Source organism: Electrona antarctica, assembly GCF_951216825.1.
Source record: "Electrona antarctica genome assembly, chromosome: 20".
Taxonomy (NCBI): Eukaryota; Metazoa; Chordata; class Actinopteri; order Myctophiformes; family Myctophidae; genus Electrona; species Electrona antarctica.
In genome coordinates, this window is record NC_136801.1 from 11,920,892 (window position 1) to 11,943,632 (window position 22,741).

Genomic DNA, 22,741 nt, shown 5'->3' on the forward strand with positions numbered 1-22,741 from the left:
AGCTTCTCCTGAAAACACATTATTCACAGCAATGAAGGTCAGCCGCCAGCTGTGTTGAGTTCATCGACTAAAACCTACAAACTACATGAAAACTAAATAAAAACGAAGCTGTGATGACTAAGACTAAATATATTGACAATTTTGACAACAAATATAAACTAGACTAAAATGTTAGGGACGCTGTAGCAACTCATAATGTAATAAGGGCTCATAATGTAATAATCAGTGCATAACGTAATAACAGATTTTTCTATAATGTAATAATGTAATAATGTGTTACATTATGAACGAACACATAGCAATTATGAGCATTATGAGTTGCTACAGACCCCCCAAAATAATAATATTTGAACTGGGACCCTGACAAGCACTCGGTTCCATAGATAATTATTGTGAAAATAGCCGAACTACAAGCTCACAATCACAACGGCTCACAGTAGTAGATTGGCTATTTTCACAATGTTTGCCTCTTTCTTATGTAATATTTGACACATTTGGCCAATTTGGTATTAAAAAGGTCTTAAAAGTAATTAAATTGTAACTTTAGAAATGTGCAGATACCCTGTATACACTTATACTGTTGGTTTGTTTACGGTTGAGTGTAAAAACTATGTTGCACATTAACCCATTTTGGGCGGGAACCCCTTTTGGTGTTTTAAACATTATGTTATAATTTAGCTATTGAAAAATAGCAGATCTACAAGCTCATAGCGCGCCACCGAGTGGCGCGCTACGAGCTTGTAGGTCTGCTATTTTTGAAAAATCGTGAAAATATTTATTTCAGAAAACTGGAGGATTTAGAAGATTTTTTTTTAATTTTGAGGTCAGGCCTAAATGGGTTAAGCTAATCATCTGGGGGGGACCCCCCCCCCCCCCCCCCCCCAACATTATTTGTTCCTCAGTTTGGGAACCCCTGGTGTAGAAGATGGTATGGAAGGTTCTGTAAATGCAATGATTTTGTTGTGTATTCAAACACTCAGGCAGACTTATAATCATAATCATTGTAACACACAGTCATTGACGTTCTACCGCGTCACACCTCAGCATGACTGCAAAAGGTAAACAATATCCTGCTATTCTCACAAAGTATATCGTCTATTTCTGTGGAGCTAAAAGGACACTGAGCAACACCTTCCTGTTCTGTGTTGCGCTCCATAGACAGCACAATAAATCGCCTTCCCCTGAGAGAGGGAAATGACGTCAAGGCTTATTCATAGGCTCCCTACATATTCATTGTCAAGGTCTCTCATTGCGGTCTTAACAGCACACAACTTACTGAAGACACAAGAAAATACAGAATATAGACTAATTGGCAAAAGTCCTATATAGTTAGTCAGTTGGGATCTGTCAAGTGTTGTGATTGCAGTCATTGGAAATTAATTAACAGTGAATAGTGCATTTATATAGCGCCTTCATCCAAAATAAATGCACGGCAGAGGAAATTAGGGGTTCAGTGTTTTGCTCAAAGACACCAACTCTGGGGGAGCCCGGCATCAAACTGGAAATCTTCCGTCGCCCACGGATTTCCAGTTTGCATCAGTTAACAGTTTTTTATACATTAAGGAGGTAGAGTCTACCTCCTTAATGTATATAAAAAAGCTGCAAACGTAACTGATTTAAGAACCAAATCAGAAGTGCTCAGAAATGCTTTTACCCTATGTGAAAAAAGAAAACTATGGGCAGGGCTTAAAGCCAAAAACAATCCCAAGACTGAAAATGTTTTTTTGCAAATCTGCACTGATCTCATTAAATGACCCCTATGAGATCCCGTCCCCAGGACTGAGAACTTTAAGCCCTGACTATGTGGGTCTTTCTTCATATTTGGATCATGTCACTGGACAGAAAAGTCATAAATGCTGTAGCATTGCCCCCTAGTGGTTATATTTTACTACTACATCAGCCAACACCCTCAGTGACACCCAGTAGTAGCCAAGATAAAAAACAAAAGTTATGACATCTCCGGTTTACTTCCCGTATCTGCGTGATAGTAGGCGGCTGCCTTTTTAGGAGACCGGAAGCATGTAGGAGTCTAGTATTTCCAATGGAAGCGCGAAGGTGAACACATCTACATATTTACATATTTGGGCTGTATTCTTGACAACAAACTGACAGGTGAAAGCATGGCAACAAAGGTGGTCAAAAAAGGAAATCAAAGAACAAGATACTTCTTGGAATAGGTTGTTTGGTATATCCATCTTTTATTCCAACTCGTAGCGACTGGCGAGACTAAAACAAACCCCAAACCGGAATACGATTTTATTAGTCTAGACCAAATCACACAGGCGATTTAGGAACACAGATGCTTTCCTCCGAGGTGGAAAGTCTGGTGACGCAAGTTTAGGAGCCCATTTGTAGGATTTATGTACCACTTTGCCTGTGGTGGCTCAAATTTCGATGGCGTTACTACTAGTGTTGCAGGGGCTGACCTGTAACCCGCGGGTTACCTGCAGGGTGGGCTGAGCCGAGTCAAGACTTTTACACTTTATTTGTGAGGCGGGTTGGGGTGGGTTAAATAATGTATAATGGAATTTTACAAATGATTGTTGTTGCCACTTGTCCTGGGAGGACATTTGTGCAGCCTACAGGAGTGTTGTGGAGCTGTGCTGGTTGATCTCCTCCTGACTGTGAATACGTCCATGCCATGTGTGTGTGTGTGTGTGTGTGTGTGTGTGTGTGTGTGTGTGTGTGTGTGGAATGCCGTGGACACACCGCTTGGGGATGACGTGGATAAGGACAACAGTTTTCAATTAGTTTTTCTCAGGCCTTTAGTCGCGTTTTCTTTCAGCGTCTGTGCCTCCAGTCCTGTTGTTGTAAAACTATTGTATTTCCGCAACGCACGGGTGAGTCTCTCTTTTCTCCTCTCAAGGCAACCTCTCTGTCTTCTCTCAATCTCTCGCACACGTGTGTGACAAATGAATATAAACTACGTGATACAAGTAAGACCCGTGCAAGGCATCAGTGATCAGAACACCCGGGACCATGCGTGCTTGCCAGTGATATTATTAGCCTATTAAGGCAGTTTCGAAGCACCCTTTTGGATAAATAAAAGCCGCATTCAAAGACATTTGACGTGTATATAATGTTGGCGGCTTGCGGGACGGGTTGTGAAAATTGATGCAGTGATGTGGGGCGGGCTGAGACGAGTCAAATTATGAACACATGCGGGACTTGCGGGTGATAGAAAAAACCCTGACACACGCAACACTAGTTACTACTAGTAGTCTACTACCAAATATATTCAATTATTAAAGATGTGCCGTAACCAGAAAAATGTTGGGAATATTTACCAGAAAGTGAGGGCTTGTGGGAGTGAAGGGCTGATGGAACACTGACAATCACATGCTGGTCCTCCACAGGGACTTCTGACTTCATTGAAGAGCTGAAGAAAGACAGGGGAACTATTACTAGTACACTTTATTACATTCATAGAATTACAGTTTAAAAAAAAAATAATACAAAATGAAGAGAAAATAAAAACTATTAAAAAAAAAAGATTTAGCTCATTGGCAAAGAATAACACTGATAAAGTCTTCAGACCTGGCTGAGTTATTTCCAGCCTGGCGGTATCGTCCGAGCACCAACAACTCATAAGGCTTCTTGTGCTGCGAGTCCAGTGGAAAGACAAACTCACCGGACCTGGTAACCTGAGGGAGAACAGCACAGCCTCAATGCATCTTAAAAAGTCAAACAAGGCATAGGTTTGTCACGATCATGCTGCATTTTCAGGATTTGCAAAAACTAAAATGCACAGGGCAAATATGACAAATAGTTTTAATATAAAATACCATGAAATTACATAATAAGTCATAAAGCACTATGTCCAAAATAGGAATTTTATACATAAAATTAAAAACTATAACTCTTAAGAAAGATGCAGAGCTCTGCAGCTGAATCTATCAGCAACATCCGTTACACCGTGTATAGAGTTTGTCAGTAGGAATGAAAACAAAGTCACACCACTGGAAGAGGAGAGCTGAAGGAGAGTGAACGGGCCGACATTCAGTCTCTACACATTGGGTGCGTTCGGAAATGCGCACTCACCTATTAGTTTGCATTGCACAGTGCGCTATTTCCGAACCTATGGTTGCGGGCGGTGCCCCCAGAGGCAAATTCAAAGGATTTAATGTTATTTTTTGGCAGATGGGTTTCCTGATTGCCTCTGGTGCATTGTCCTCTTAAAACATGAACATTAATTTCTGACCAATTTTGACCGATGCTAAATCGTTGGATTATTCTTCATTTTAGAGGGGCTATCCTCTAAAGAAATAAAATTTCAATATATATTTTCGTTTTTTCATGTCATACGAAAGCAGGGAATCATATCTTCAAATTGACATATTGGTTGTACAATATTATTTTTAAATCTATGGGGTATAGCTCTTACCTTGACCCAGAACCATTCAGCAAGGACTTCTACGCCCCAGTGTGGATACAGCTCTTCACGGACATAACGCAGGTGGCTGGGCCTGTTTGTAACCCAGGTGACCACCAAGCAGCCTGGGGAGGCCAACAGCGGAATGGGGAGAAACCTCAGCTTGGATGAGGGCAGAAATCTGTACCTGAATGGAAATAACAACAGAGTATTCGGTTATTGATTGATTGACATCTTCATTGACAAAATGCATATTCATAAACATGCAGTGTATTTGTACATATTTGTCAAAACAATAAAAACACAATAATGCTTAAGAGACTATGAGACCACTGAGTGTAAAAGTGTGTGTGTGTGTGTGTGTGTGTGTGTGTGTGTGTGTGTGTGTGTGTGTGTGTGTGTGTGTGTGTGTGCACGCACATGTGTGCTTGTGAGGGCACAGTGACTTAGTACAGAAGAATAAATAAAAACAAGAATACATTATGATTATTAAACCAATTAGTTGGATATTAATTGTTGCACCCCTACACGTCACCACTATACTGTTGTGTTTAACTGTATACCTGCCACTCCTTTTCACAGACTTGTTCTCCCATGGTGGGTCCATAACTATTAGGTCAAATCTCCTTCCATCTGTATCAAAAAATAAAAATGCAACTGTTAGGCTCCAAATGCATGTGAAAATTAACAATAAATGAAATAATGATGGACTGTCTGTAACTCTGAGAGTGTACCAAATGGACCGTTACGTTCCATTTGTACACTCTCAGAGTTATGGGGGTCCTTGAAATTAAAGTTTGAGTACCACTGTACACTAAACGGAACAGAGCCTTAATTAGTATTATAGGGCCCGGACGTAGGAGTTATTCTGTGTGCATAGAGCCCATTACAGTAAGGCTGACTGACAAATCTCCACTCACAATGGACTAGCGGCTGCATGGCAGAGAAGTCAGAGAGCAAGAAGGTCGTCTGTGGAGGTATGATATATTTCTCGCCCATCAGTGTAACCTCCACTGCCCAGTCTGAGCGGTTCTCCGTTATGCGAGAAAACAAATCAAGGTTTGCTGCACAGCCGTCCTCCTTGGTACCAATGAACTGAACGAGGTTGCCATCCTGGTCACCACTGTCCACTAGAGGGAGCTCTTTGGCCATGTCACAAAGGGCTGCTAGGTTACAGTCCTGGTTGGGAAGGGGGTCTTCCATGGCAGCTGTAACACCTGTAAGGTCATAAGGTTGTCAACTTGGTCTTTCATCCGGTCTTTCACCTCTTATCTTCAGATGTTAACTTTTTGTGTTCTTTTGGTTAATTGAATGCCCTAATTGATCATGGGAGTGTCTCGTTTCCCTGTGTTTCGCGGACAGGGTTTTGCATAGTGTTGCATAGAGTAATGCGGAAGTGCGCATTCTATCTCAAATTCTCAATGGAATAGTTACAATGTTTGGAACTATAGCCCAAAGGCACCCGCTTTACGGGGAGATCAAAGCATGTCACCACTCTCTTACTATTCCACTCGGGGTTAGGCATAGTACGGTATTTGTGAGGTTAGGTTTGTTGTATAAACAAAACAATATAATAATAATATACAGTCTTCTTTAGCTCAGGGCAGTGTGCATGTGTATTCTACAGTGTGCATGTGTACAGTATGTCTATGTGAGTGTGCCTGGCTGACACTGTTGATAAAGTCATATTATACACACCATCCAGATATCCATGAGATTTCGCACCATTCACCAAGGATTTAGTTCCTTCCAGAATGACAACCCTGATCTGTATCAGTAGCAGAATACATTGTATTAGCTAAGTACATTTGCAGATTTTGCACATCATGACACATTGTGGAAATCACGCCAGTTGCCAAACCAGACTGGTTAGCATTTGTTGTGATGATAATTTAGGACTACTTGAGGTACAGTAAGTAAATGAACATCTCCAAAATACAACTTACCTTGTCATGGTAGACTTGAGAATCAATTTCCCCTTGGTTTAGTTGACTGTGTCTCCGTTTTCTTTTCTGATGATAGAAGAATAACAGCAGCAACATTCAGAATTTAGCTTTGGTAAAAGTACAACCCAGATTCGGCACAAACAAGGGACTAAATTATTTTCGCTCCTATGCCACCAAAATGTGGAACGCCCTACCAACAGTCATTAAGACATGCAAATCCCTTGACTCCTTCAAAACTGCTCTCAAAGGGCACCTACGGACGCCCCCCCCCCCCCTTTTACCTCCTCTATGATGATCTCCTGTATATTTGTACGTCTCTAATTGTTATGATGAATTGAACATGGTGGGCTCTATTATAAACAAGTGTAATACTTTATGGTGTCGTCCACAGTTAACAGTTTTGTATTGAGTTGCTTGAAATGCTTGAAATGTACTGTAATTCTCCAATCTGTTAATAAATGAATCAATCAATCAATAAGTAGCCTAGGTAAAACGTTCTCTATTATTTTCGCAACAGAGTAGAGGCTGGTCTGCATTTTGATTTCATGCGAGCACAGGAAGAGAAGAGTAGCAGAGCTCTAAAAGCAGAGGCTTATTATGGACCAGAGCTACGGTGTCCCTATTCGCCGAAGTCTATGTAGAAGAGCCATTGGACTGGCCCCATGAAGTGAACGGAGTTGTCGTAACTCTGTATGGCTCTGGGCTAACCGTAAGTAGAAGAGTTATATGAAATCTATGTAACATCACAGACATTCTTCTAGGGCTATGACAGCTATAGCTAAACTTACTTTTGTTGGTTTAATTGTCTGGATTTGGTCTGGACTTTCTCTAGTATCCACATCATCAGTAACGTTAAAGTTACCACTTGAACTGACTGCAAAACGACTCTGTACAATCTCAAAACACTGTCTTTTGAAACGACAGCTGAAGTGTTGCTTGTGACCTCCTCTCCATCGGACGCATCGCGAGTATCCCTGATCAATAAGTGAACAGGCGTCAACAACGTGTCCGCTCACATTCTGAAACTCCACAGACATTATATGTATGAATGATTCTTCTGAATAAAGCCGTTGTTGTTGGTCAAAAAAGAATCACATCATCGCACACGCTGCCATGTTTTCGGAAACGCACGTGAGTGATGCATTGCAAGATGCAGACAGAGGCGTCGCGGAGTGATGATGCCTCACTGCCTGCAGTGCAAAGGGATTACGTCATTTTGTAGGCCAACCCTATGGCTCTGGAGTTGTCACTGTACTAACTGTACAATACTTTAATTACTGTACATTAACTGTTGTCATGTTGCACACGTGGCTAAAATTGCTGATATTTGCGCCGCTCTGAAAACCATGTATTTCAAACTCGATCCAGCTTGTCAATTCAATTCAAATTTAAATTCAAGGAGCTTTATTGGCATGAGAAAACCAGAGCGTCAGGGACGCCCTGGGTACCCGGGGCAAGTAGGACACAGATCAATCACTTTGCTAGAGTGACGTGACGAGCTTGTGAATGTAAACAGTGACTTTTCCATGCAATTACACTACTTTAATGGTGCAGATTTGCTCGGTTCATACTTGTACCATAACAGAAGGACTTCAGAAGGAAGGAAGGATTTTATTGTCTGGACTTTCTATCAAACAATCAAGGAGATCAGAGAGAGGGGGCTTGCTGGAAACTACAAGACACGTGCGCGCACACATGCACGCGCATTTGCGTGCACGTGCGCAACACGCGCTGATACGCACTATAAAACATGCAGATTTAGAAACAGGGTTTAGTGGTTTACAGTGCTTAATCGTATCCATAAAAGTAGATGACAAGTCAAAAAACATATTTTTGCCAAAAAATAAATGTAGCCTAAGGCAAGCGCATGCGCAGTTCGCTCACACCGCCCAGAGCCCTACTGCCCAAATTACGTTTCGTTTTCCCCGCAGCTGCGTAGAGTAGAGAGAATGGGAGAAAAAACAGGAAGGACTGGACAACACACAAAGTCGAAAGAACTTAAGGCGAGATAATTAACAAAAACAAAACAAAAAAGTAAACAGTGGAGAAAACAGACACTGTAATCGTTACCTAGTCCCCCGAGGTCGAAATTATTGTGGTGAAGACCTAGGAACGGCCAACGTTTGCTACCGTTAGCATCGTTGTGGAGACAGTGAAGTGAAGACGACTCACTCCACTCGTGGCGTGTAAAAAGTAACTACGGTACGGGTATGTGTGATATTATTTGGTAACAGGATAGGTATGCACCTCGTAAAAAAATAAAATATGATTTGGAAAATATTGTTAAAGTAAAGTGAGGCAAACATCCTCCTCTGTTTCTCTGAAACTAAACTTGATGAGTCTACCAAAGACCCAGAAGTTGAAATGGAGAACTATTCCATCATGAGATTGATTGATTGATTTATTAACAGTTTGCAGAATTACAGTACATTTCAAGTACAACTCAATACAAAAAAACGTAACTGTGAGTGGACGACACAATAAAGCATTACACTTGTTTACAATAGGGCCAGAAACGACAGAAACAGGCATGATGGGGGTGTGCATTCCTAGCTGGGGAGGAATGTGTAGAGAAAATCCTGATTGGCGACTATAATACAGACATGCAATGTAAGGAAGCACCTGTGTTCAAGTCATTCAGTAGTGTGATCTGCATAGTGTCAGTCAGTCAGCTAATTACCTAGCCCGTCTCCGGACCCCCCGGGTTGAGCTCCTTTGGACCTCTAACCCGTAGGGTCCGGTCTCATCGACTTCAAGCGACGTGGGACGCAATCTGATTTACCCTGACTTACCCCTGTGCTGTGCTGTGGGTATGACGCTGACATATTCCAAAAGAAGCATATGAGAGCTATAGGAGACAACGAACCCTCTGCCCCCCCCCCCCCCCCCCCCCAACGGCTCAGAAGCCGTTAAGTATTTTTAATGTTTGTTAGACCGTTTTGGCAGCTCTCTTCCTTCCTTCCTTGACTTCCTTATTGACATCCTATTGTACCTGTGTACATGTGGCAGCGGTGGCCGAACGGATAGCGGCGCGGTCTTGATACCGGAAGGTTCCTAGTTCGAATCAGCCGTCCGACACGTTAAAATTACCACCGCTGAAGTGCCCTTGAACAAGGCATTGAACCACTACGATGAAATGTGTTCTATGAGCAGGGCCTGGCTGGAAACAAGTTCTTGAGCTTAGCCCAGATACCCTGGGTAAATATAGATTTCATTTCATTTCATTTTACCGCCTCCAGCACCGTGGCTGGCTACCTGCGACAGAGGCAGGAACGCGCAGATAGCCAGTTCCGGCGCTCTGTCGCAGGTAGCCAGCCACGGTGCTGGAGGCGGTACAATAGGATGTCAATAAGGAAGGAAGGAAGAGAGCTGCCAAAACGGTCTAACAAACATTAAAAATACTTAACGGCTTCTGAGCCGTTCGCGGGGGGGGGTCAGAGGGTTCGTTGTCTCCTATAGCTCTCATATGCTTCTTTTGGAATATGTCAGCGTCATATCCACAGCGCAGCACAGGGGTAAATCAGGGTAAGTCAGATTGCGTCCCACGTCGCTTGAAGTCGGCGAGAAGGAACCCTACGTAAAGTCATCAAAATGTCAGAAACTTTAACGTAGGGTTCCGAAAGGAGCTACTAATTACCCAACCCACAAGAGTGTGATTCTACTCAAACTGTCATTGATCTCATTCTGACCTCGGACAAATCCAGAATCTCCAAGAAAGGTGTTATTGTATGCGGGCTTAGCGATCAATTTACGATTTTATGTACTCACAAAAAACAAAAACGTAAGTCTGGCTGTCACATATCTAGAGACCTCAAACCCTACTCTAGCGAGGCCTTTAACCCATTTAGGCCTGACGTCAAAATAAAAAAAAAAGTCTTCTGAAAGAATATTATATTCAAAGATTTGTGCCACGATTTAAAATAAATAGCAGACCTTCAAGCTTGTAGCGCGCCACTTGGTGGCGCGCTACAAGCTTGAAGGTCTGCTATTTTTTAATAGCTAAAGTATAACATAATGCTTAGTTAAAACACCAAAAGGGGTTCCCGCCTTAACCTGGAACTGGTTACCAAATTTACATCAGTACTAAACAACATGGCTCCTTTGAGAACCAACAGGGTCGAAACCCACTCAGAACCATGGATGAATTCGGACATTCTGACTGCAATGAAAGCCAGAGACTAATAATGCTCTGAACTTCTTAAATGTAAGTCCAAGCTAGCCCAGCGCTTCGACAGTGATCTCCAAAGCCAACTGGGCATCCTAAAAACCCAACGTAACAAGCTAAGAAACAAACACAACTACCATGACCAAATCCGCAAAAAGTAACTATCAATGATAAAGCAGAGGAAAACAAAAACAATCCTCTGGAGCTCTGGAAGCTACTTAACAACCAACTAGGCTGCAGTACAGAAACTAAAAACTAGGTTTACAAACATAAACATCAAATCGAACGACACCCTCATCACTGACAAGCTAGATGTGGCCAACTTCTTAAACATCTTCTTTACAAATATTGCAACAACGCTGGTTAACAAACTGCCCTCCCACTCTGGGCATTTTGGTATAGAGCACATCAAAGCCTTCTACAAAAACCTAGGTGTTTTAAAGATGATTTTAAGTTGACAATGGTAACAACTGAGGACTCGGTGCTCAAAACACAGTGCCCTTCAACCCCACAAGGCCGCTGGCCATGACAATATTCCCTCTAAATTTCGAAGAGATTCAGCCATCTCTATAGCTCCAATCATCACCCACATAATAAACATCTCCATCAAACAGGGACAGGTCCCCCAAGACTTCAAACTGGCCAAAGTAACCCCCCTGCACAAGAAAGGGAGCAAATTAGACCTCGGCAACTACCGCCCTGTTTCTATTCTAAGCTCCATCTCGAAAGTGATGGAAAAAATTGTCTATGAACAGGTTGAAAAGTATCTTGCCACAAAAAAAAATGTTTTGCCTGCCATAGGATGTTAATGGAAGGGTCACAAGAAACCCCTTTTAAAAAATTCCCTGTACCGACAGCCGGTCAGCAAGTGGATTTATGAATTTATGTATATAGACAATATTTTAGGCCAATTATATATTGGCCTAAAAAGACTATATAGCAAATTTCCCATCTGTCCACCTCGGCTGCCGGTCTATTGTGAAACAGTAGCATTTTGTTCTTTCATGAATAACCACCAGTAATATTTAATGAAGACGATTGCTTCCCCATTCAAACGCACTTGCACGTTGGGCAACCTGAAAGCAAAGTCTACTTGCCCAAAAGGTTTCATTTACGTGCCACGGGCAGTCAGGCAACCGTTAGTGTCAACCCCTGTTAAATTAAGTATAAAATGTGAGTAATTTTTCCACCACTATCTCGCAACTCAGGTCGGACAGGATGTCGGGGCAGATGGATCCCGTGGACCGCCTCGAAGCGTCCTTCAACGGCATCGAACCAGGAAAGCGTAAAAGACTTGTTGTGTATGACTGCCGCTTCGAGCGAGAGGCCAAAGAGGCCACGGGGGAGGTGTTGGACGCGTTCAACATGGACTTCAATGAGTTCATTCGAGCAATAAAAGAGGTAAATTTACAGCTCCCCCTGGCTGTGTGGACAACAAGAACCCATAACATGCTCGCCCCCAGGCCAATCTGCCGACCCCGGAATGGGTCGCGACTCGCCACCAGGTATTCCTAAACGTATCTTTCCTAAAACCTCAGGAATAAGGTCAGGTTTAGGCATAGTTTTACTGAGGTTACATTTGTGGCGAGCATTCTTGTATTCATTAGGGAGCATAAGTCTGTAATAAGGGAGCAGAAGTCAGTAGGGAGTCAGTAATAAGACAAGTGAGCAAAATAAAACCCACCAGTTGAACCAGTTTTAACATTTGCAATAACAAAAATTTGCCTAATGACTTGTCGCTTCTCATATCTTTCAGAATCTAAAGCCTAATGTATGTCTCACTTTTTTTTCCTTTTTTTTAATCATACGATATATAATTTAGGCGGTGTTGTTGCCTAAGTGTCATGCATTTCAGATCAAGACATTTTCATGTTTATTTTCTGCAGGCATTTTCCATACCATCGATTGAAACGTTTGTCTTGTGCACGACCGACAGAGCAGTATTGGATTTTGACAGCTTTGGTGAGTGAGCAACACTGTTGGCAGATACAACATATTCTTTTTTTACATTTGATAGATTAATCAGATCAACCAGTTTGTTCATTAATTGCAGATTATGGCGACAGTAGTCCTTACTACCGTGAATATTCAGAAATTATTTATGGCTCTGTTCTCAGACACATGGCATGTTGCGTTATAATTTAGTAGGCCCGTCACAATTATTACCTATTATCGCCTAATTATTTTGCATAATCGCCATTATTTTTTCCATATTGAAAATGTTCATATATAAAAATTGTGGACGTAGCCAATCTACAAGCGTTGTAGGCTTTCCATTTTGAAAGCATAAATGATATGAAAGTAAAATGTGTAATTATTATTATTATTATTAATTATATTTTTATTTTTACATGTCATTGCCATTGCAGAAGCTCTTGAAGATGGCAACACAGTGCATGTGTTGCAGAAGGAGGACCAAGTCCTGGGTGTGGCGACAAAGGAAGTCGTTACTTTTGTCCCTCATTATGCTACTATGGTCCAAAGTGGCAGGTATGAGTACTATGCCAGTGCGGGACAAAAGGCCTTACGTAAGTACTTAAGTGAATAAGCTAAAATTATTCAGTCAAAAAGGTGCACTGTCTTGCTATTGTATTTGAAATTGAACCATCAGGGTTCCTATGCAAGTATGGAATTTAATTTCATACTTTTCCAGGTCTGGAAAAGTGTCCAGGTCTGGAAAAGTATGTAAAATGTAAAATAATGTTTGGAAAAATATTTTTTCACCAGGGTTAGACAAACATTGGCTCTCACCCATTGACTCGCATGTTATATGACAGATTTTCCCATGTAAATAATCGATTATCGTCAACAAGGTCTGAAGTAGACTATGCACTACAAATATGACATTATTTCAATAAACTAAAAGTACAGGGAAATGTTAGCCATGGCATCATGGCGGACATTCCCCCTGTTTTGTTTATTGAAATAATGTCATGCACATGTTTCCAGTGCATAGTCTACTGCAGGCCTTGTTGACTAGATTTAGAAGAGATTTTGAAGCTTTTGCTCCTGAAATGATACATTATTTACATGGGAAAATCTGTCATATAACATGCGAGTCAATGGGCGAGAGGCAATGTTTGTCTAACCCTGGTCTGGCAGAGTAGAGTGAGTGGGGCTCGTGCTCTTGCCCTAACCTGGGCTGTCCGTAATCCCAAGGCGTCCAATACATTCTGGCACCAGTGGGCCTTTGCACGTGGCAGCCAGGTGGAGTTTTGCCCCCTTGGCTGGCCTGCGAGTACAGACAGCCCAGTCACCTAAGGCGACAGCACAAGCTGGAATCACCGATTGGGCAGGGACCAGGGCCCCCCCGAGTCCCCTGCCTGGGGAAGAGTCTTATCACAAATTACCTTATTTTTGTTAGTGTGGAAATCTGTCACTTGTTAAATAGTCGCATACGATAGGAAAAAATCTTATAATACTTCCAGGTGATTAGAAATAGTCAGAGGAAGAATGTCTATTGCTATCGTATATTTGACTAATATCATGTTTAAAATTTTCCCCAGCCTATGCCCTTGCAGAGCTGATTGATAACGCGCTGTCAGCAACGTCACGAAACACTGGCTCCCGGACAATAGAGATCCGATTGGTTAGTCATGGATTTGTCATAAAATTCGGCATTTTAGCAATGAATCAAAGCTATTGATGGATGGTTACTAACTGTCAGCTGCATGTGTGTGCCCTGTCACGTCTAGTTATTTGATGAGACTCTGGGGAAGCCTGCAGTGGTTGTCTTGGACAATGGACATGGTATGTCTTCAAAGCAGCTCAGTAACTGGGCAGTGTACAGGCTGTCCAAGTTCAACAGGAAAAAAAGCCAATTTGAAAGGTTGGTTCATCCTCCGGCTACACAAAGTACTTGATTTAGAGACATTTTACATCATTGTGATTTTTGTTAACATTTTAGAAGTAGAAATTGTATCATTAAGTTTGCCTGTGACCTAAAGTAATTCTCTTCTGCAGTGAAAGTCAAGAATATACCCGTCCTGATCCTGTCTATCGCAGTATCAACAGTGATATATCCTACTTTGGTGTGGGAGGAAAACAAGCTGTGTTCTACATAGGAGACTGTACCAGGGTAAATGTTGGAAATGTGTATTGATATAGGATGAAAAGTGGTTTCATTCTGAGTTGACAACAGTTTTTCATTGTGCATGCTTTTGATACAATGTAAGACAATCACTGTCACCTGCTGTGCTTGTGATGTTGCTAGAGGAAGAGTATGCTCGATGAACAGTGAAGGGGAGCTCGCTTTTCACTCGTATCTAGAGCCAATGGTCCTCATTCACAACAGCGTTTACGCTCATAACGTTACGTAACGTGAGCGGACTGGCATTTACGTGGATTCCCACATTACGTGGGAATTCATGAACTTGAACTTTACGGTGACGTTGTTTGGTCGGAAACTCCGCTATAAGCTGCGCCAGCTCAGAGGGTCGTGTACTGCTTGCGTATATTTATTCAGAAGGCTTTAGTCTTCATTCTGAATCAATTAAAAGTCCCCAAATCTCAGATAAAATATGTAGGCATGTGTCCAAAACATTGGTCAGCACATAAAAAAATGATAGCTTATATAAAAGCCAAGTATCACTTGGATGCCTAAATGCATGCATTCTAGAGGCAGGTTAGCCTAGAGTCCCATACAGAAACTGCCCTTGCAAACCCGACCTTTTTATTTATTTATTAGGATATTTCTAGCATGCGCGATTGCGCTGCACTTGACAGCTTTCTACTCGCAGTGCAACACGTTGTGAGCTTGTAGATCGGCTCTCGCGGACTCGCGCTGCATGTTAAAAAACAAACTCACAATTATAATAAGAATATACACTTATCTGCATTCTGCACTGTACGAATTCATTGGAAAATGAATATAACGGTGCGGTGAGCCCGGCCCGGACAGAACAGATTATTTCTATGGTTCACAGACATGCCGGTCTGACAGACAGACAGCAGTCACGAGGGTCCACATTATTGCATCAGCGCGTGCAATTCGGCCAGTCATAGTTTTAAGACAGTGCACCTTAATTAATTATAATATGGGGAACTTATAGCTAGGCTGTAGGCTACTACATTGATGAGATCAATCAAGTTTGGTGCCAAATGTCCCGCGAAATTCGTGAATCATTTTAATATGACGACATCATCATAAATGAACCTGCACTTAGATCTGACAAAGAGGAGGCTACCCGCCGTATATGGTTGAAATTTTAAATAGCTATAGGCCTATGCCTACGTGTCCATGATCAGAACAAATCCATTCTCCACATGGCATTCAGACAGATGACAGTGAGATGATATTAATCTATTCCCCGCATGAATCAATGCAGCTCTGATAAAAATATCGGATCTGTTTTACCTCTGCAAAGGTGTGACTTGTGAGTGAGCAATTGTTCAATAGAAAAGAAAAGGCTTTATAATATAATTGCCAAGTATAGGCTAGCTTGCTGCCTTGGTCCCGAACTTAAATAAATAAATGGCCAAGCTGCATTTTATACTGTAAGTCAGCTAGCTTGACATTGCTGCAGCGGTGCGGAGCAGCGTTCACCGTTTTGTAAGCTTGGGAAAATGATTTATATAGTTTAATGGTAGGCTATAGACAATATAAAGAATCACGCACAAATGTAATGGTATATGGATGTAAAAAAAGAGACTGCAGGTGGTGGTCGTCGCTCCGGCGCTTGACATGGTCAGATAATTTTCTTTTAATTTCCTAATATAGCCTAATTTCTTTCCAGCAATCATTTTAATTTTAATTTGTGAAGCCACTATACTGGAAAATATCATTATTTTGTTGCATTCCGTCAGGAGGACCTCTATTTCGTTTGAGCTGTAAGGCCTATAGTTCTTTTTTGTTTTTTTACTGCTGTCTGCTGAGTCATGCTTGACGCCTTTTATGGTGTGAAATGGGGCGTGGATCAATGCAAATGAAGTTGTCGGGTGATTTTCCGATCATTTGGCACCCGCTCGCATTCTTTATGACATACACCTGCGTACCTGTGGTACACACCGCTCTTTGAATTGCACGGCAAAGCAACGTAGCGTGATCGGACGGAATTTCCCGCATCTGTATACGCTTCCGTTCCGCTTCCGTTACACTCTGGCGTATTTCTCCTTTGTGAATGAGGACCAATGGCTCTGACCAATAGTCCCCAATAGTCCCAGTCGGCAAGGCGCAAATCCGAGCCACTGAGCCAGAGTAGGGGTGGGTCTCATAAGAATTTATGATCTAATTTTAGGACCACTTGTACCTCATGTGCCAGGCTAAATTTGATCCAACTCAAAGTACTACACCGTTCTCAATTCTCATTACTGCAAAGCCAAACTAGCTAGAATGTATACCAGGTTTCATGACAAGTGTGATAGATGCCACGTACACATCTCCAGCAAATTTAACACATGTTCTGGTCATGCTCTCGATTAAAGCAATACTGGACTGCCACTTTTGGGTCCCTGTCAGAAATGTTAAATACAAATTTACATCCTTGTCCTGAAGTGGCAATCTTTGGCGTACTCCCTAAAACGTGTAACATAAAAGCTCAGCATCGTCTTTCTAGACTGGAAAGACTCCACTCCCCCCAAATCATACCTTTGGTTGAAAGACATAATGTTATTCTTAAACCTTGAGAAAATTAAATACGCCCTGCAATGCTCTCCAGGAGGATTTACTTCTTCGTGGGGTCCCGTAATTACCTTGATAACCTGTCAAATCTTCAGAATGCCTCATAGGGCTCTACCTATCAAGTTTGGTATTTCTTTCCTGCCCTGCTACTCCCTTCCTTAACCCTTAAAGGGATAGTTCAGATTTTTTGAACTTAAGTTGTATGAAATACTTGCCATTAATATAGTGGTTGCAACTGTATTAATTGATTTCCAGAGTCCTGTGGTGGGAGTTCTGCTCTGGTTTTGGTGAAATATCAAGTAGTTCCGGTCATTTTGTGGGGGGCACTGGGGGCCACGCAGTAAAAGTAAATTAATCCACAAAACTAACGTCATTTGTATTGTTGACCTATTTCTAAAATATTAGTGCAACTTCTGTTCTTTTTTTACCCCTCTATCACACAGAACTATGTTTTTTGTGTCCATATCACTACGCCCAAAAAATAGTTCCATGTGATAGAGGTGTCAAAGTTGAACGAAAGTCGCGCTAATATTTTAGAAATAGGTCAACAATACAAATTACGTTCGTTTTGTGGATTAATTTTCTTTTACTGCGTGGCCCCAGTGCCCCCCACAAAATGACCGGAACTACTTAATATTGACCAAAACCAGAGTAGAACTCCCACCATGGGACTCGGGCAATCAATGAATACAGTTGCAACCACTATATTAATGGCAAGTATTTCATACAACTTAAGTTCAAAAAATCTGAACTATCCCTTTAACCCTCTAATTGTTAACTCCTTCATTCCTTTTATTTTGTTTTCTCTTCCTCTTCTTTCTATCTTCTTCCAATGCAAATGTTATTACTCATTAATCTCTTTTGCCATTTCCTCCCACAGCATCAGTTCTTATTGTTATTCACTCTTGTTTACTTACTTTGATGAAATCTTTATTATTAAAATGGCTAGTTATTTCTTTCTACAAATGCCTGTATGGTGAAACGAGAAGGTGTCACAGTTCACGCAAATAAGGATGTTAAATGTGTGTTTCTGTCTTTGTAGATGATTAGCAGACCAGTAGGCTGTCCAGATGTCCATGAGCTGATCATCTCAAAAGAACAGTTTGAGAAAAAAGAGAAGAACAAAGAGGACATCTACAGTGGTGTTATCAGAAACCGTAAAGTGAGTGTCTCGCCATGTTCAAATAAATCAAAAGTAGTGGATGAGTGGAGTCTGCAGGGCATACAGTATATCGGTGGTTCTGTAGTGTAGCCTGAAAGAGATGGCCCCCCTCGGCTCACGTCTCCACACAGTGGAGAACACTGACGTCACCACATTTGGAGTGACGCCCCTCTGCACTCTTATTGGTTAGCGAAAATGCAAGGTTCACTCCCTTCACTTTATATGCCAGTTTCTCTCTTATTACAAAACATACATTACCCAACCGATCTACAAGCATTGCACCGCAATGCATTGTGAGCTTGTAGATCTGTTATTTTCAAAAGATCTTTATACATACCTCTGCATCCCCCCAGAACCGGTTTTCACGCCACGACATATAAACATGTGCGCACACAATGTCCCGACCTCATTCTTCATTTGATTCTTGAGACAGCAAAGACAGACAGACACGCGATGGCACCGGAGAAAGAAAAATAAGTTTGTCCAGGGAAAACTTATTTTCGACGCGAGGACGCCTAAACCTGTTGGCGTCCACCACACCGCTAAGCTTACAGCACCACCACCACCCACACTGGGGGGAGAACCAGAGGCCCCTCGTTTTGCTGCTTTTGCACGCTTCTGTCGCCGGTCTCCACAGAAAATTGGGGATCTATCATAGCTATGATCGAGGAGCCACCAACTCAACCAATCAATGGGAAATTATGTGCATAACAGCAGATGGTCACCATATCCATATATCCATGGCTTGAATACACAGTGCCGTCCAGGGCTGGACTGGCCACCGGGCATACCGGGCATTTTCCCGGTGGGCCGCGACCGTAGGGGGCCGCCATGATTAAAAAAAAAAAAAACGTTTTTATTTATTTTTTGACAGGCAGGCAGGCCAATAGGCGGCAGGCCACCAGGAAAGGTCCGGGCGTGCTGCCATTCTGGGGTAGCGCCCCCCCTGACCCCCCCCCCCCCCCGGCGGTGCAGTGCAGGGGGGGGGGGGCACATAATATTATGTTGCCTATCTGCGCGCTGGTTGTGGTGGGCCGGTCTGGGCCAAATTCACGCGAAAATGCCCGGGCCGAATTTTTGTCCCAGTCCAGCCCTGGTGCCGTCGCTACCTATACGTGCAATACGCACTACGAGTAGGGCAACACGCCGAGGGGGCAACAAAATGTGCCAAAAAAGTGCCGAGCCGACCCTCAAAATAACAGATTTCTCCGTGGCTCCGCCGCGTAATAACGAGCGGCCGTGTGTGCATGCTCACAAACAGCGAAAATAGCCAATCTGGATGAGGAATAGCAGCGCTCTCGTCGGGAGGGGGGGGGGGGGGGGCAGCACAAATATCCTACGAGAAGGTCAACCAAATGGTCAGCTACGTCCCTGTGAAATGTGAATACAGCCATGGATAGTGTTTTGACACTGATATTAAGTACCTGGGCCCTAACTGCTGGCCAGAGGCCCCCGCCTGGCCTTACTAATCAGCACACACTTTTACGCCCTCCCCGGCCCGAAAACGTCAAAAAAAGAAGGTCCATATGATAATGGGCATTCCCAGACGCTTCTCTCCCTCAGGGGCTCTTTAGTATTGATGCTTTGCAGTATTGATACCTTGAGTTAAGTAAAAAATGTGAGTACTTTTTCCACAACTGGGCACATTGTGCTATTTTGCAGGTGGGTGACTCGTCACACGTGAAGCAAGATGATGATGGTTTTCTCCGTGATCTCATTGCTGAGGAGTTTGAGAAGGAGAGCTTCACAGCGGTGGTCATCACAGGAGTGCAGCCAGACCACATCGCCACGCTTAAACAGGACTTTGAAGGCTGTATGAGAGAACTAGCGTGAGTATTCGCCTGCCCCCTCTCACAGCAATTTAGATTATCAGATTATCCCAAATTATCCACTTTGACTGATTGCATGCTACATAATGCATTATTATTATTGTATTCTATCTTTAGCCATGTCTATCACTATTACATTCATGGCCCGCATGGGAATATGACGGGGATGTCCGCTCCAATAGAAGATCCCCAACAAAACATTGACATTCAGGTAATTGTTCCACTGTTGCTTTTTGTTGTTTATTGATACAGGGATTGCAATTTGTGCAGGTTCCCCAAATCCTTGTATATGCTCTGACTTTAATGTGTTCTCATGAGAAAATGCCTGTTCTTGTGAATATAAATCTTTAAAAGGCTTGGATTTTGCATTGTTGTAATCATGGCGACTTGTTTTTGCAAAATGTCAATAATTCAATTTGGCTTGTGCGATTTTTTTTAAATATCTGTATTTTGATTTTGATTTGATCAAACACAATTTTTGTTATTATGGTCCAATTAAAAAAACATGTACCATATGGATTGAATTTCCCCTGGGTCAGAATGCTATATTTCGTTTATGCCACTAGGTGGCAGCAGTGGGCCAGGTAATAGTCGTGTGGGCATTTAAAAAATGACAAAGTTTCTGTCTGACATTGACTGACAGGCTAATGTAATGGGACAGGAATATGTGCTTGAAAATAGTTATTCCAATACCAGTATCGGCCAATACTGCCTAAAATTCTGGTATTGGTGTCGGTGAGTATGCCAGTCTATGCCAAACCGATACCACGTAATTTGACTAATTTATCACACAATTCTGTCATATACAGTCCTATTTTGAATGCTTCATGACATAGAGCACCGAAGTCTGACGTCAATATCGGTAGAGGGTGCAAATCCACAGGTTCATGTACTTTTTATTTGCATTGTAATCCCCATAGGGGGATTTTAGATCGCCTCATATAATAAGCAAATCATCCAGGCCGCTTCACTCATATGGATATGAAGAATCAACTGACTGAGAGAAAACGCTATTGTTACTGCTACTGAATTAGTTACATTTTCGCTAGAAACAGACTATCATATATGAGTGACTGACTGTCTCAAACGATACAGAGACACCTCCCTGACAATAACGCCGAGACAGCTTGTTTATTTTTGGACCACACCGCTTATATGAAACTATTTTAAGATGTTATTCTCCATAGAGAAATTACTTCCGTGAACCAGGGGAATCGAGCGAGTGACGTCAGGACTTCGGCGCTCTATTGCACTTTTATACACTTGCTGTACTAGTTACGTTATCATTACTACTACTAACTTGTAGCTGCGCTTTAACAATTGAGCAGTTGAGACAAATAACCATCCAAGTCCATAATTTATTAATGTTTGTTTTATCACCATTTGTTTTACATCACCATTACATCACCTAATCCACATGAGTTAGACTTTAATATATTAGCGCCCCTCACTACACACGGGTGTGTTTTTTTTTAAATTCCTAGATCAGTGGTTCTCAAGCCTTTTCATTTCAAGGACCCCCATAACTCTGATAAACTCAGTTACAGACCTGTTAGGGTCCATATGGAAAAAATATCGGAACATCTCAGAATATACTCGAGAAACCAGTGTCTGTCTGTGCATCCAATGATTGTTTTGAATGTTGAATTTAATGTCTTTTTCATTAGATCACCTTGCGGGAAAAACCTACCAAAATTCCTTGTGTGATGAACCTCCGGCAGCTTGATGATGATATGCAGACTCTGTACATAAATGCCACCACTGACACGTTTGAGTTCAAGGCCGAGGTAGAGGGCGGAGGAAAAGTGGAGGGAGTCCTGAGGTACCATCCCTTCATGTACGATAGGGAGACCTACCCGGAAGACCCCCATGCCATGATAGGTAATGAATGCTCCTTTTGAGATGCAGTACACAAAGGTGGTGCCAGGCTACTTTTAGCTCATTGTCCAAGCATTCTCAGCCGTTCAGGCCACGACCCCCCAAATTAATCATATTTGAATTGGAGAGTTCAACCTGATGAGCACTACAGAATGTAGAATTATGTTTAACTCGGTTCCACAGATAAATATTCTGAAAATAGCCGATCTACAACCTTACAATGCTATTTTCACAATTTCTGCCTATTTCTTATATTATTTGGCAATTTGGCCAATGTTTTTTTATTTTTTATTAAAAAAATAAAATAATGAAGGGACTTCCCTGGGAGTAGAGAACCACAGAGTTAGTGGGATTAAGATGGCTTTCATATGCCTTTCTTTCATATTATTTTGTATTTATTTCAAACAATTATAATCTTAACACATTGACTCCCATGTGAAACATCGTTTCCCTGCCGCAGTTTTTCACTAACCTTTGAAGAATCACCCATTCTGGATTGTACCTCCATTTCATGAAAATCCGCCTGAAAATAGTTCCAGTTGTGTTTGAGTCGAAAAATATTCCACCAACAACGGGGAACAGAGCTCAATGGATGCGGCCATTACGCACCATAGACTTTGCATTGTGCCTCGATTTCCCAGAAGCCCTGAGAATCGAGAGTCTGTTTTGTTTCCGGTCACATGATCCAACCGCGTGGCGTCACCGGTTTGTCCGACAGAAACCATGTCTTAAAAGTTATCAAAAAACTGTGAATAAATCATATAAAACAA

The 22,741-nt window shown here is 42.1% G+C and overlaps 2 protein-coding genes across 5 annotated transcripts in view; one reads left to right on the top strand and one right to left on the bottom strand.

The window, feature by feature from the left end:
- Nucleotides 1–7,492, bottom strand: part of mettl4 (methyltransferase 4, N6-adenosine) — a 98,522-nt gene extending 91,030 nt beyond the window's left edge. For both annotated transcript variants that reach the window (XM_079489599.1, XM_079489598.1), the window contains exons 1-8: nucleotides 7,107–7,492; nucleotides 6,319–6,384; nucleotides 6,071–6,140; nucleotides 5,293–5,589; nucleotides 4,936–5,005; nucleotides 4,385–4,559; nucleotides 3,538–3,644; nucleotides 3,288–3,379 (exon numbers count right to left, since the gene is read on the bottom strand). In XM_079489599.1, the coding sequence (XP_079345725.1) occupies nucleotides 3,288–3,379; nucleotides 3,538–3,644; nucleotides 4,385–4,559; nucleotides 4,936–5,005; nucleotides 5,293–5,589; nucleotides 6,071–6,140; nucleotides 6,319–6,384; nucleotides 7,107–7,355 (1,126 nt within the window). In that variant the 5' untranslated portion in view covers nucleotides 7,356–7,492. The remainder of the gene's footprint in view (nucleotides 1–3,287; nucleotides 3,380–3,537; nucleotides 3,645–4,384; nucleotides 4,560–4,935; nucleotides 5,006–5,292; nucleotides 5,590–6,070; nucleotides 6,141–6,318; nucleotides 6,385–7,106) is intronic.
- A 661-nt stretch (nucleotides 7,493–8,153) lies between these two features.
- smchd1 (structural maintenance of chromosomes flexible hinge domain containing 1) overlaps nucleotides 8,154–22,741 on the top strand; it is a 46,140-nt gene continuing 31,552 nt past the window's right edge. The window contains exons 1-11 of one of the 3 annotated variants that reach the window (XM_079489763.1): nucleotides 8,154–8,526; nucleotides 11,692–11,884; nucleotides 12,370–12,445; nucleotides 12,853–13,011; nucleotides 13,990–14,072; nucleotides 14,179–14,312; nucleotides 14,447–14,561; nucleotides 18,145–18,264; nucleotides 19,927–20,093; nucleotides 20,211–20,304; nucleotides 21,761–21,974. In XM_079489763.1, coding sequence (XP_079345889.1) covers nucleotides 11,702–11,884; nucleotides 12,370–12,445; nucleotides 12,853–13,011; nucleotides 13,990–14,072; nucleotides 14,179–14,312; nucleotides 14,447–14,561; nucleotides 18,145–18,264; nucleotides 19,927–20,093; nucleotides 20,211–20,304; nucleotides 21,761–21,974 — 1,345 coding nt within the window. In that variant the 5' untranslated portion in view covers nucleotides 8,154–8,526; nucleotides 11,692–11,701. The remainder of the gene's footprint in view (nucleotides 8,527–11,691; nucleotides 11,885–12,369; nucleotides 12,446–12,852; nucleotides 13,012–13,989; nucleotides 14,073–14,178; nucleotides 14,313–14,446; nucleotides 14,562–18,144; nucleotides 18,265–19,926; nucleotides 20,094–20,210; nucleotides 20,305–21,760; nucleotides 21,975–22,741) is intronic. The other 2 variants (XM_079489762.1, XM_079489764.1) reach the window with 2 other exon arrangements.